Here is a 14,318-nt window from a genome sequence, read left to right as displayed (position 1 = left end):
CGAACCTCACACTCCCGTCCCCAAGACTTCTCGCGTGCTGCGCCAATTCTTTGGAATGCACTACCCAGGACACTTTGATTAATCCCCAATACCCACAGTTTTAAGTGTGCCCTAAAAACGCATTTCTTCAGACTGGCCTATCGCCTCAACATACTTCTCTAACTATCCCTGTTTTTCCCATACAAAATTTCCTTCCAAATCAGGACCCTTGTATTATCTGCTCACACACCCTCCATGCACTTAATAGCCCTCTGTGTCCGTACACATTGGTTGATGACCGATTTATGTAGCATTACGTGAAAACCCGATTTATTACATTGATGGCTGACCGTACAATGCAAGCAATTGTTACCATCCACCTTTTGGGTCTCCCCTATTTCCTCATAGATTGTAAGCAGGATCCTCTCCCCTCTTGGTATCTATGATTTATGTAATTATTATTATTCTGTAATGTCTTTATTGCCTGTACAAGTCTCCTATAAAATGTAAAGTGCTGCGGAATATGTTGGCGCTATAGAAATAAAAAAATATTATTTGGATGAGGACCAGTAGATGCCATAAGCCGTGTACTGACCGGGTAAGGCCAAGTCATCTGTAGCCCACAGGGAGCTTTATCACTACCTTTCTGGCACAGGACACATTTCTCTTTATTACATGGAGACCTGATCTGTGACTACAGGATATAACCAAATTCAGCGCTTAGCCATCTCCGGTAGTCCCATGGAGAATGAATGGAGCACCCAGACAAAGCTCCTCGTTCTTGGGGTCAATGGTGGTTCCAATACTTTGACCTCCAGTGATCAGTAATTTATCTGCTAAATAATTGGACAGAATTTGGTTAAGAACCCTTTAACTAAAAGGGAAGTCAGACAAAAAAAATTATTAAAAATACAAATAATCTAAAATAAAAATTCCATCCTGGCCAGTCCTTCACGTCAATTCAGATGTCACCTCGAATGACCGGTCAATCAGGACATGACGATCCCAGTTCCATGATTTACTACGGGGGGTTTCAGAATGTAATTAATATAATTTAGAATCCTAGAATGTTAGAGTTGTTGGGACCTCCGGGGTCATCGTATCCAACCCCCTGCTCAATACAGGATTCACTAAACCATCTCAGACATAGAATCAAAGAATTTGGAGCATTGAAATACCATTTTCTGCCCCTGCTCATCTGTGCCTGTGGTAGCGGCTTTTGGACAGGATCCGTCTCATTACTGATCTGGTAGCCTATGATCTAGTCCCTCCTTTTGCATTTTGTCCATCAGTCTTAATGAGGGGAATAACAGACAAAGATGCGCCAAATTCATAATGAGGTGTTCACCACCTGATGATTCTGGTGCATATTATCAGAGGCATGTGCTTTGCCAGAAATTTTACACAAGTTCATTCTGATATATTTTCTGGCAGACGTTGCCACGTCCCTACTCTTCCTCAGTTCCACCCACCTTGGCAGAGCAGGACAAAAGAGGCGTAAAAACGATAAAAATCACTTTTTTTCACGCAAAAAAGAAAAAGTGACTTTTCAAAGTGTTTTATGGCAGAATTTTGGTGTAGACACTTTGATGAATCAGGCCCAAAGTCTTTCCAGCAACGCTGCCCCTTACCGGACAAGCAGGGCAGGATCAGTATGCAGAGAACTGTGGGGAGTAACTGAGCATGTGCGACCACCAGCACTCAGCGCATTAGGTGGTCGTGCACTATACACTATGTATACCGTGTATATTATGCAAGTAAAGGAGCTTTTTTTTTTTTTTTTTTTTTTTTAACAGCATCAGACACAAGTATTTTATTTTGGGTACAAAAATCCCGGGAATGAAAACAATAGGAACCACAGATCGGACTGACCAAATCGTAGCGGAAATACTCACCCAAAGTAGAAGAGCACAACGCAGGTGTAAGCCAGGACTCCCTGCACCTTGACCGAACTGGTGACCACTCGGATCAGCTAGAAGGAGAACACACAGGGTTACAAGTTTTGCCAACACAATTGGTATTTACTGTGGATAATGCTTACGATGGAGACTAAGCTCTGGACCTGGGGAGGGTGAGTAAAGATTTATTTTTACGCCTTGAGAAAGGGATTTTCATATAGCAGGAAACCCCTTTAATATTCACATATCTCCATCATGATTTCATTACACGGCTACTAGAACTCATTAATTTCCAGCCACCTCATTACTAAGCCAAGGTTCTCGGTGACTGTAACTTTCCCTAAGCAGTTACACGAGTGCAGGTATCACCCAGCAGGACCCGTCACTAGTATGGCCGTGCCCCATCCATTCTCGTAATCTCTTTCCGATCGGTTCCATCTTGCTTTTTTTGCTTCGGGTAGGCGAGCTCCGGACAGTACACCGATGTCACCCATACACTTACCAGCACGGCAAGCGGGAGGGGAATGAATCCCATCCGCCGGGAGACAGAGTCGCTGTAGTCAGTGTAAGCCTGAAACAAAATAAAGACCATGAGACCGAGGTGGTCAGACGTAGTGGAGATAAATCAGGGGCACAAATGTGACAAGTGGGTGATGGTGGGTGGGGTCAGGGAATCTGTAAGTGAAGGTACCCCCTTTATGTGCAGGATCAAGTCTATGCTCCAAAAGAAATTAAAAATATGAAAAAAAAAACCCTTTAAATTATGTGATAATCTGTTTTTTAAGTACGTACATTTTTTTGACGGCTGCTCACGAGTTCAAAGGCAAGACTGGCTCTGTATTCACTGTATACCTGCCGGAGAAATAACGGGAGACATCAGTACGACTTACAGGGATTTAATGTGATTGTGTGAATACAGGGGGGTTTTGTATTTACACTCATGGTTGAAAGTGTTTGCACCCTTGAAATTGTTCCAGAAAATGAAGTATTTCTCCCAGAACATTATTGCAATTACACATGTTTTATTATACACGTGTTTATTTCCTTTGTGTGTATTGGAACCACACAAAAAAAAAAAAAAAAACACAGGAAAAAAAAAAGGCAAATTGAACATATTTTTTCCTACATGGTGATGCAATCTATAGAACTGTCATTTTTTTTATAGTCAGATATTCAAATAATTTTGTAATCTTTATTGTGATACACGGGGCTTCATTTTTATATCACTATAATATTCCACATTCAGTTAAATTATTTTTATATAAAATTGGACACTTCTTTTTATGGGGGGCGAGGGGAGGAGGGGCAGTGATTTGAATTGCCAATAAAATATTTTATTTATTTTTTCCTATTTTTTTCCCATTTAATCATTTTTTTATTCATTTATTTTGCACACTGTGCCTCCCCACTCCATAAGGTCATAAAATACTTTTTGGGGGCATTTTACAATTAAAATATTTTATTTCCCCTGTAACTGGGGATGATATATAAGCCCTAGTTACAAGGGAAATAAAGCCCTGCTGGCTGCAGAGCAGAGCTGAGTAAGTCTCCCATGACCCAGCAGCTCCTGCTCTCTCTATACACAGCGATCCCTTGATCTCTGGGTCCTTTGGAGGAAGCACAGTCAGAGCTCCTCATTACTTCATACAGAGCACTTGTTGAGTGTTATATAGCGATAGAGAAAAGGCAGATGGTAATAAACTGTCTCCGATAGCCAGATCTCTACTCCTACAGCCACATGATCACATTAACTGCGCTTACTATGAAGCAGTAGGAGCTAGAAACTTTCCCACTGAACGAGCTCACTAATGGATTCTCTGTTAACTCATTCTACAGCCAGCTATGTAAGTGCAACACAGAAGCTATAGAAGGCAAATGGTGCAAAATGGTTAATGAAATCCAATTCGAAAAATCATTTTAGCCAAAAATACATGCATTTAAGAAAAATAGATAAAAGTCTGCAAAAGTGGTCAACACCTTTAGGGCTGTTGTCATACATCTGTCTAAAAGTTTTTTTTTAGAAATCTATGTTCCTTTATTTTGTTTTCTTTTAAACATAATGTAAAAAAACAAAAAAAACTTTTCAGAAACTGTTAACGCAGCAGGACACAATATCATAAATGTTCTATTACCAGATCTGCCCACTTTAGTGATTGAGTTAACTGACAGCAGTGTAGGACAATGATGGAGAAGTCAGATTCCCCACCTTTACCCCATGTGCCTGACACCAGAATACAGGCCGGCTGCCACACACACACACACACACACACACACACACACACACACACACACACACACACACACACACACACACACACACACAGCGCCACGCAGGCCGGCTGCCACACACACAGATGCCCGCAGGCCGGCTGCCACACACACAGGTGCCCGCAGGCCGGCTGCCACACACACAGGTGCCCGCAGGCCGGCTGCCACACACACACACACACACACACACACAGGTGCCCGCAGGCCGGCTGCCACACACACACACACACACACACACACACACACACACACACACACGTGCCCGCAGGCCGGCTGCCACACACACACACACACGTGCCCGCAGGCCGGCTGCCACACACACACACACACACACACACACGTGCCCGCAGGCCGGCTGCCACACACACACACACACACACACGTGCCCGCAGGCCGGCTGCCACACACACACACGTGCCCGCAGGCCGGCTGCCACACACACACACACACGTGCCCGCAGGCCGGCTGCCACACACACACACACACACGTGCCCGCAGGCCGGCTGCCACACACACACACGTGCCCGCAGGCCGGCTGCCACACACACACACACACACAGGTGCCCGCAGGCCGGCTGCCACACACACACACAGGTGCCCGCAGGCCGGCTGCCACACACACACACACACACACACACACACACACACACACACACACACGTGCCCGCAGGCCGGCTGCCACACACACACACGTGCCCGCAGGCCGGCTGCCACACACACACACGTGCCCGCAGGCCGGCTGCCACACACACACACACACACGTGCCCGCAGGCCGGCTGCCACACACACACACGTGCCCGCAGGCCGGCTGCCACACACACACACACACACAGGTGCCCGCAGGCCGGCTGCCACACACACACACAGGTGCCCGCAGGCCGGCTGCCACACACACACACAGGTGCCCGCAGGCCGGCTGCCACACACACACACACAGGTGCCCGCCACACACACACACACAGGTGCCCACAGGCCGGCTGACACACACACACACACACACACACACACACAGGCCAGCTGCCACACACACACACACGCCAGCTGCCACACACACACACACACACACACACACACACACACACACACACACAGGCCAGCTGCCAATTACAGATGAATTGGTAAAATACTTACATCTGCAGTGATGTCATTGAATTTGGTAATAAAGGCGTGCTTCACCACGTCCACCGCAATCTCAGAGGCAATGACCATGCACACGTCAGGGAACAACACCCACAGGTGATCTGAAGAGCAGGAAGAGAAGAAATGATAATACTGCCCCAATGTATAGATGGCCGAGGTCGTGTACACGACGGCATGGACGGTGTATGGCGGCACCACGCATCCTGGATAGCACTGTACATTTCAGTTGTACAATGCCCTATCTAGGGCCATACATACATAGCAATTCTCAGCTAGCAGTACAGAACATTAATATACAAAATACATGATTTTCTTTATATATTAAGTTGTGATATATAAAGTTTCTGTAAGACCCCTGCACCTCTTTAGGTGCACGCTATAGACCACGCTATGGCAGATTGTGAGCAGGGTCCTTGCTGTACTCTCATATCTCGTTTGTACATGTTTCCTCTGAAATGAAAAGTGAAAATGCTGAGAAATACAGACAGACACTTAGCCATCATACATTACCACCAGGCAGGTGTCTGATTGGCTCTAAATTTATTCTGCAGCAGGACAACGACCCCAAACATACAGCCAGTGTCATAAAGAACCAGAACAAGGAGTCCTGGAAGTGATGACACGGCCCCACAGAGCCCTGATCTCATCATCACTGTGCCTGTCTGGGATTATATGAAGAGACAGAAGGATTTGCACAAGCGACATCCACAGATCTGCGGTTAGTTCTCCAAGATGTTTGGAACAACCTCCCTGCTGAGTTCTATAAAAACTTTGTGCAAGTGTACCTAGGAGAATTGATGTTGTTTTGAAGGCAAAAAGTGGTCACACCAAATATTGATGCGATTTAGACTTGTTCATTCACTTTGCATTTTAAATGATAATTAGAAAGTATTCTTACTTTTCAGCAATTTTTCCACACCTGTTTAAAACTTCAGTACTGTAGTGTATGTCATAGTGAAGATGGCCATTACACGTCACCCCACCAGCTTGGTCTAGCAATGGCATTGCAACCACAATACGCTCCACCACTAGACCTACTGTAATATGGTCATCTAACGGGAAGGACAATTTAAAAATGCTTGTCCAAACTCTGACCCCCATTATATATACACAGTACATACATTGAATATAAAAATTAACTAAGTAAAGACCTGGATTCCAGGAGAACTGCTCCATGTTCCTCAAGCATACGATCAGTAGTAGCACATAATTTGTGAATCTCTCTTTGATATCTGCAATGAACAGAGAAGGGTTAAAAAGGACAACCAGGCAGCCTACATATGTCGACAGTAGACTGGGTCATGGCACTACCATAGCATGGCACACTTACTTAGTAATTGGCATGTAAGACTTCTGTATGGCTACAGCTGCCCTGACTGGCGTGTAAGTGGCACCTGCCATCAACACTGCTCTATTCACAACACAGAGCCCCCACTAAGCCCCTGTCCCAGTCAGGAACCACTAATGAATGGCTGACCATGTAATACATGGATGGACCGAGAAGGTCAGAGCTAGTTTGAGCGTTGAGCTGAGGGCCGCACTATGATGTCCTACTACTCAAGACATCCCTTATAAAACAGATACTTGGACACAGGAGAAAACACAACATTCTGTCATTGGGTTCACCTCCCGAGGGAACAACACAACGGATGTGAAATAAGGAACACTGCCAAGGAACTAAAGGAAACCCAACGTCCTTCCAAATATCAGAGCATCCAATGAAATGGATGCCAACACAGAAGATGGGAGCACGTACCACTGTTGGACATCTGGAACAGATTGTTCTTCTCGAACTTCTTGAACACGCTCCCTTTTATTTCCACAAACTGAGAAAGGAAATAGACAAAATTTAGGACGGACTTGTAGTTCCACAACTCTCATCTACCACCAACCATCCCCAGAGAGCTCCACATTATGTGCAATTAAAGGATTGTCCGGCGAAAACAAGTCACCACCTATGCTCAGGGTCAGTGGGGGTCCGAACACTGGGACCAACTCAGATTGGCATGCATGCTAGACTGCCGTATCATTCACCCCCTATGGAGCCGCCGAGCGCTCAGCTGTTTCCAGAAGTCCCACAGAGAATGAATGGCGCAGCAGTCAGGCGTCCAACCTGCCGCTTCCTACAGCAACGATGGATAAAAGTTCCCCGTTCTGCTGATTGGTGCTGGTCCCAGCGATCAGATACCTAACCATGGGAATGCCACACAGGACTAACAGCACCAATCTTTTAGGACACCTGTAAAGTAATCTAAATGTACCAGTAAACTGCGGCCACTAATAAAGTGAGTGTTCAGGTTTTGGTATCTTCAACTCAGACATTTATGACGAATTCGCAGGATACAGCATTAATGTCCGCCCTTCCCCGGCCGCCGTCAGAGCGGTGGTTGTGCATGTACAGCTCTCTACGCTACGGAGAATGTGAACCCACAACGATGGGTCTCGCGTCTATCCCTTATTTATGTCCAAGATGAGAAAATGCCTTTAAATCTGAATACGCTGACCACACACCTTATATAGTTGTAATAAGCGAGGAAAAAACGTAATAGAATGAAAAACTTTGTAAGCATATAGCAAAATAATGCAGTTTAATGAACACAATACAGTCTCCTAAAAATAAAAAATGGAATATAAAATATGAATAATATGCTGGGACCACGGTATATGCAGTGTAAAGCTTACCGCCATACAGTACGCAGTACATCTCGTATACACCTGATCACATGCATGTAATTATGGATAGAATAGAGCGCGCGGCGACAGAGAAATAATCTATACATCTCCTCTGCAATGCCCCATACATATCACATCTAAAACAGCACTCACATTATTAGACATCATGATGGTGAGCAGGGACTTATTGTGGGAATTGAAGGCGACATTCAGGGTGGTTGCTTGCACCAATATGAGGATGGCATGTAAGACTGCGGGTGACGCCATAAGGAAAATAACCACAGCAGCATTGTGCACACAGACCCCAACATTCCTTCAAAATGATGATGCACCCCTTCAGTGTATTCCAGCTCCTTATTACAGAGACTAGTTTTTATCATTTCTGTTAATGGATAGGCTCACCTTTTTTTTACCTTAATACATGTATTTTGAGCTAAATAAAAATATTTTGCTATGGAGTTTGATTAAATATTTTGCACCATTTGGCTTTTACAGGCTGTTTTGCTTTCCTGCACATTGCAGAAAGACAGAGATCAGAGATTTTAAATCTCAGATCAAACTTTCATCAAGCACCGCAGCTTAATGTATCCCAATACTGAGTAACATACACACTGTTAGGATTCAGCTCGATTTGCCGCTGCGAGCGGTTGTCACACAACCACAATTATGTGATCTGCCAGGATTCGGCAAGCCGCAGTGCTTCCAGCAAATTTGTCCTTGGGTGGAAACGCACTTTAAAGAGGACATTTGCTAAAAAAAAATATGAGTTAAATACCTTGTAAAAATCCCTGAGATTCCGTTACTCTGCCGCACTTTTCAGTTTTGTGCTGCGTTGCTTCATTGTATAGATATGCACATTAGTTTCTTCTGAAGCACAGTATGTGAAATCTATGCTTTGCAGTCCAACTGGACGTTTCTTCAGAGTCTTCTCTGGGGGCGTACGCCCTGCAGACACTGCAATTCACAGCCCGACAGTCCCGGAAACTGCTACATCAGTTGCAGAGCAGCAATTGGCAGCATATGGGAGCATGCAGCTCCCAAAGAAGACTGAAGAAAAGCTCAATTGCACTACAAGCAGAGATTTCACATACTGTGGGTACAGAAAGTATTCAGACCCCTTTAACTTTTTCACTCTTTGTTTCAATGCAGCCATTTGGTAAATTCTAAAAAGTTCATTTTTTTCTCATTAATGTACACTCTGCACCGCATCTTGACTGAAAAAAACAGAAATGTAGAAATTTTTGCAAATTTATTAAAAAAGAAAAACTAAAATATCACATGGTCATAAGTATTCAGGTAGATACTGGCCAGACGGAGGACAATAAAACACCCTTTGTTGCAACAGCGCTCTATGAACACAATTAGCGTGCAATGGTGGAGCAACCCAAGGTCTAAACTAATAGTAAGGCAAAGCCATGATGTGAACAGGGCCTTAGAAACCTACTTCTGCCACATACTGGATAGTCGTGGTCATACATGTGGGTACCGGACAGCACAGAAGGGCTATATGCAAAAGGATACAGACATACAAGACGGCCATGAAGAAGTGAGGGATGACGCCCAGGTGGGCCCTTTTCCTTTCCTTGTGTTCTGTAGCTGTCCAGTACAAAGCATCCAAAATGTCTTGTCCAAAGGAGGAAAACAGGCGATCAGCGACCTGGAGGGAGAGGTAAGAGGAGTTATAGCGGTCGGGAAAGATCGCACCGTCTGCGGAGCAGCTCCACACAAAGCCAGGGTGGAGGACATCTCCAAAATCACACGAGCCCGACCCAGCTCCTATATGTTCAATGTAAAGCGGCCAGAGCAGGAAAATGACAGCAGGAGCCAGCGAGATCAGGCGGCATGGGGTGCCAGCGAGATCAGGCGGCATGGGGTGCCAGCGAGATCAGGCGGCATGGCGTGCCAGGACCAGTGCCTTACCTCCAGCATGTTGTAGATGATGTAGAGCTTGATGACGGACTGGCCTCGGATCAGGTGGTACATCATGGAGTAGTCCACGTAGTGCATCATAAAGTAGCATATCGCTAGTATCACCCCCTTCAGGATGTCACACACTTGTGCAGGCTGAAGAACGCGACCACCACTGAGAATGGGAGAAACCAACACATTACTGATCAGAAGAGTAAAGGGCGCCATCTAGAGTCACACCGCAGTATCACACAAAATAAAAGACACTGCAGTTTTTTTTTACATTAGGGTTCTCTGTCAGGGACTGACATTGATGAGCTATCCTTAGAATAGTCAGTGCTGGAGAACCCCTTTAAGATAAGACCTCAAAGTGCAATCACTGATTAATTAGTGGGACTTGTTACGCAGAACAAAAAGAGCAGCAGCAGCTATGTAAAGCCGGCACTGCATAGAAGGTACTGCCAATAAGCTGTGGCGCCACACTTACTGTGGGATGAGTCTCTAAGGTGCTGTACTGAGAGCCGGGAGCACACGGGACAACACCGCTTTTCCATTTTCACAGCTGGGGGTCCCACATCATATTAAGATTCTATAAAAGCCCTCAAATTCCCCCACGCTGCAGTCAGAGGACAACTTTTTTTTTTTTTGTCTTTAAGTCCCTTCTACCATTTGGGACCATAAGGCTTTGTATATTTATTTACATTTTCTTTGCAGGATCATTTATTTTTTAATATCATCTTTTATTGCACAGTATAAACCTACTCAAACAATTGTATTCAGTTTTTGTTGGGTTTGTTTTCCCTCCCTCTGAACACTGTAAGAACAAAAAACTCTGAATTATAGTGTGCGGCAAAAATATATACTACTTTTACAATCTAAGATTCAGCACTTTCCTGGTTGGTTTCATACGTTTCTTTAACTTCTTGTTCTCTGGTATGTACCTTTGTGGTTTTGCTGCCTTCAGTCTGAAACTACAATGTGCACATTCCAATAAGAAGACGGAAAACCAAACTTTCAACCAGTACTGTGTTCATATATATATATATGCTTGCGTATAATACATACACAGGAGAAACTGTGCAATGTTCTCCATACAGATGTGTTTTCAGTCGCAAAATACAGTCCAGAATGTTTCCATTCACCAACAAACTGACTCTGCAGTTTCCCATAGACTAGAGTATAAAGACCCCAGCACCACGTGCAGCCCCTCGCTCTATTCATTAGGTGGAAACACTCCATTAAACTTTACAAGACTGGACAACCCCCCTTTAAAGCTGACAGAGGCGACCGCTACCCGCTAATACTGGTTTTAAAGAATTTTGCACACACAGCGCTACACATATATTCCCCTTCATGTTTCATCTCTCCAGTAATGCAGAATTTAGGTGACAATTCATCCTTTGCATATTGAGTATTTTGGTAATTTTTGCCCTAGCGGATATTGCACCAAAATTTATCAAACATGGAACAATGGTTGATGCATTGGGCACAAATGCAAATGTGATTTTTATTACTCTTTTGCCTTATTTGCGCCTGTTTGTTTTTTGAGTGAAATGTAGAATGGGCCTTTCAATAAGCTATAAAAAGTTGCACGCTAGTCTTTACCTGCATAATAAAAAATTTTTACACTACGGTACCGGAGTACAATCGTGCAAAGACAAAAAAAAAAATTGTGACATCTCAAATCTGACATGATCAATTAGCCAAAATATCTGCATAATGTAAACCACAATGGTCAAGGAAACCTAAAAAAAAAAACGATGAGTAACGGGGAGAAAAAAAAAAATGAAAAGAAAGTGACACAAAAGCCGTAATAAATTTGGCACAAACATAAAAGTGACAAAAGATTTCATGCAAAAAAAGAAAAGAAAAAATGAATATCTATTTTGTTTATTTAATCACATTCCATGGTTTGCCTCACTACAGGGGTATTCTCCCCTGGGCGCACTTCTGCTGCTGGGGGGCGCCATACTTTGACCTGCGAATCTTTAATTTATAATATTATAGGGACGCCATTGTTTAGCCTCGCCTTATACTGGAGGATTTCCTACCCCCTCCATGTATGTGATACAGGTACAGTACAGACAAAAGTTTGGACACACTTTCTCATTTAAAGAAATTTCTGTATTTTCATGACTTTGAAAATTGTACATTCACACTGAAGGCATCAAAACTATGAATTAACACATGTGGAATTATATACTTAACAAAAAAGTGGGAAACAACTGAAAATATGTCTTATATTCTAGGTTCAGGTGGATACAATGCTGATAGTCCTACTGAATAGACTGTTAGAATTTGTATTATGGCTAGAAAAAAGCAGCTAAGTAAAGAAAAACGAGTGGCCATCATTACTTTAAGAAATGAAGGTCAGTCAGTGCGAAAAATTGGGCAAACTTTGAAAGTGTCCCCAAGTGCAGTTGCAAAAACCATCAAGCGCTACAAAGAAACTGGCTCACATGAGGACCGCCCCAGGAAAGGAAGACCAAGAATCACCTCTGCTTCTGAGGATAAGTTTATCCGAGTCACCAGCCTCAGAAATCGCAGGTTAACAGCAGCTCAGATTAGAGCCCAGGTCAATGCCACACAGAGTTCTAGCAGCAGACACATCTCTTCAACAACTGTTAAGAGGAGACTTTGTGCAGCAGGCCTTCATGGTAAAATAGCTGCTAGGAAACCACTGCTAAAGACAGGCAACAAGCAGAAGAGACTTGTTTTGGCTAAAGAACACAAGGAATGGACATTAGACCAGTGGAAATCTGTGCTTTGGTCTGAGGAGTCCAAATTTGAGATCTTTGGTTCCAACCACCGTGTCTTTGTGCGACGTAGAAAAGGTGAACGGATGGACTCTACATGCCTGGTTCCCACCGTGAAGCATGGAGGAGGAGGTGTGATGGTGTGGGGGTGCTTTGTTGGTGACACTGTTGGGGATTTATTCAAAATTGAAGTCATACTGAACCAGCATGGCTACCACAGCATCTTGCAGTGGCATGCTATTCCATCCGGTTTGCGTTTAGTTGGACCATCATTTATTTTTCAACAGGACAATGACCCCAAACACACCTCCAGGCTGTGTAAGGGCTATTTGACCAAGAGGGAGAGTGATGGGGTGCTACGCCAGATGACCTGGCCTCCACAGTCACCAGACCTGAACCCAATCGAGATGGTTTGGGGTGAGCTGAACCACAGAGTGAAGGCAAAAGGGCCAACAAGTGCTAAGCATCTCTGGGAACTCCTTCAAGATTGTTGGAAGACCATTTCCGGTGACTACCTCTTGAAGCTCATCAAGAGAATGCCAAGAGTGTGCAAAGCAGTCATCAAAGCAAAAGGTGGCTACTTTGAAGAACCTAGAATATAAGACATATTTTCAGTTGTTTCACACTTTTTTGTTAAGTATATAATTCCACATGTGTTAATTCATAGTTTTGATGCCTTCAGTGTGAATGTACAATTTTCAAAGTCATGAAAATACAGAAAACTCTTTAAATGAGAAGGTGTGTCCAAACTTTTGGTCTGTACTGTATACTATCGCATACGTCGCCCAATGACTAAGTGCGCAGAGGAGTTTCCCAGTAGTGACCTTATATGTAAGAAAGCACCGACCACCCAAAATGAGGACAAAAATGCCCTACTGGCTTTCGATGGGTGACTAAAGCACTAAGGATATATTTTGGGGGTGTATGTATCGACGGTAAGTACACAGTTCAGTGCTCCTTCACATCAACTGTTTTTTTCCCCCCATATGTATCCATTGAGGGTAAAACAAGCAGGTGGGAAGGAGCACTGAATTGTTTGGCCACACCAAGGGTGTCTGTAACCACTGACACCCGACAGTGGAGAAGCTTCACACTGAGCACAATGCAGGGGCGCGATCGGCGGCCATCATACTCAGGAGCAGAGAACGGCAGAGGCTCACTGGACGGAACAGAAGGAGGAGATACCAGAGGTATAAGACCCCCGTCTTACACCACCACGTGCCACTACTACTGTGCAGGATATTCAGAGGAACACCGGCACCGGCTACTGACCTCTGTGAGAAATGGGGCAAAATATTGTGAATGTGGTCCACAGCTCCTTATGAATTAAGTGGAATTTGTCATCAGGTCTTTTCTACCTTATCTGAGAGCAGGATAATGTAGGGACATTGACCTTGATTCCAGCGACGTGTTATTTACTGGGCTGCTTGTTGTAGTTTTGATAAAAGCAGTGTTTTATCTGCTGCAGATCTAGCAGTTCTCTGAATGCGGAGCTCTGTATAACCCCGCCCACATCCCTTATTGGCCACTTTCTACCTATACACCGTAAGCTGCCAATCAGTGGTGTGGACGGGGCTATACAGCGCTCAGCATTCAGAAAACTGCTAGGTCTTCAGCAGATAAAACAGAGATTTTATCAAAACTGAAAAAAGCAGCTCAGTAAGCGACATCACTGGAATCAGGGTCTCTGCCCCT

At 44.3% G+C, this 14,318-nt stretch overlaps 1 protein-coding gene across 1 annotated transcript in view; it reads right to left on the bottom strand.

The window, feature by feature from the left end:
* Positions 1–14,318, bottom strand: part of TAPT1 (transmembrane anterior posterior transformation 1) — a 56,568-nt gene that overhangs the window by 15,214 nt on the left and 27,036 nt on the right. Inside the window, exons 4-12 of the mRNA XM_073647177.1 lie at positions 9,880–10,042; positions 9,481–9,616; positions 8,113–8,210; positions 7,043–7,112; positions 6,438–6,518; positions 5,278–5,387; positions 2,670–2,729; positions 2,380–2,448; positions 1,875–1,951 (exon numbers count right to left, since the gene is read on the bottom strand). Of these exons, the coding sequence (XP_073503278.1) occupies positions 1,875–1,951; positions 2,380–2,448; positions 2,670–2,729; positions 5,278–5,387; positions 6,438–6,518; positions 7,043–7,112; positions 8,113–8,210; positions 9,481–9,616; positions 9,880–10,042 (864 nt within the window). The remainder of the gene's footprint in view (positions 1–1,874; positions 1,952–2,379; positions 2,449–2,669; positions 2,730–5,277; positions 5,388–6,437; positions 6,519–7,042; positions 7,113–8,112; positions 8,211–9,480; positions 9,617–9,879; positions 10,043–14,318) is intronic.

This window comes from Phyllobates terribilis, unplaced genomic scaffold, assembly GCF_046119375.1.
Source record: "Phyllobates terribilis strain yellow unplaced genomic scaffold, ASM4611937v1 Scaffold_1__5_contigs__length_1240528914, whole genome shotgun sequence".
NCBI classification, from domain to species: Eukaryota; Metazoa; Chordata; class Amphibia; order Anura; family Dendrobatidae; genus Phyllobates; species Phyllobates terribilis.
This window is presented reverse-complemented; position numbering and strand designations above follow the sequence as displayed.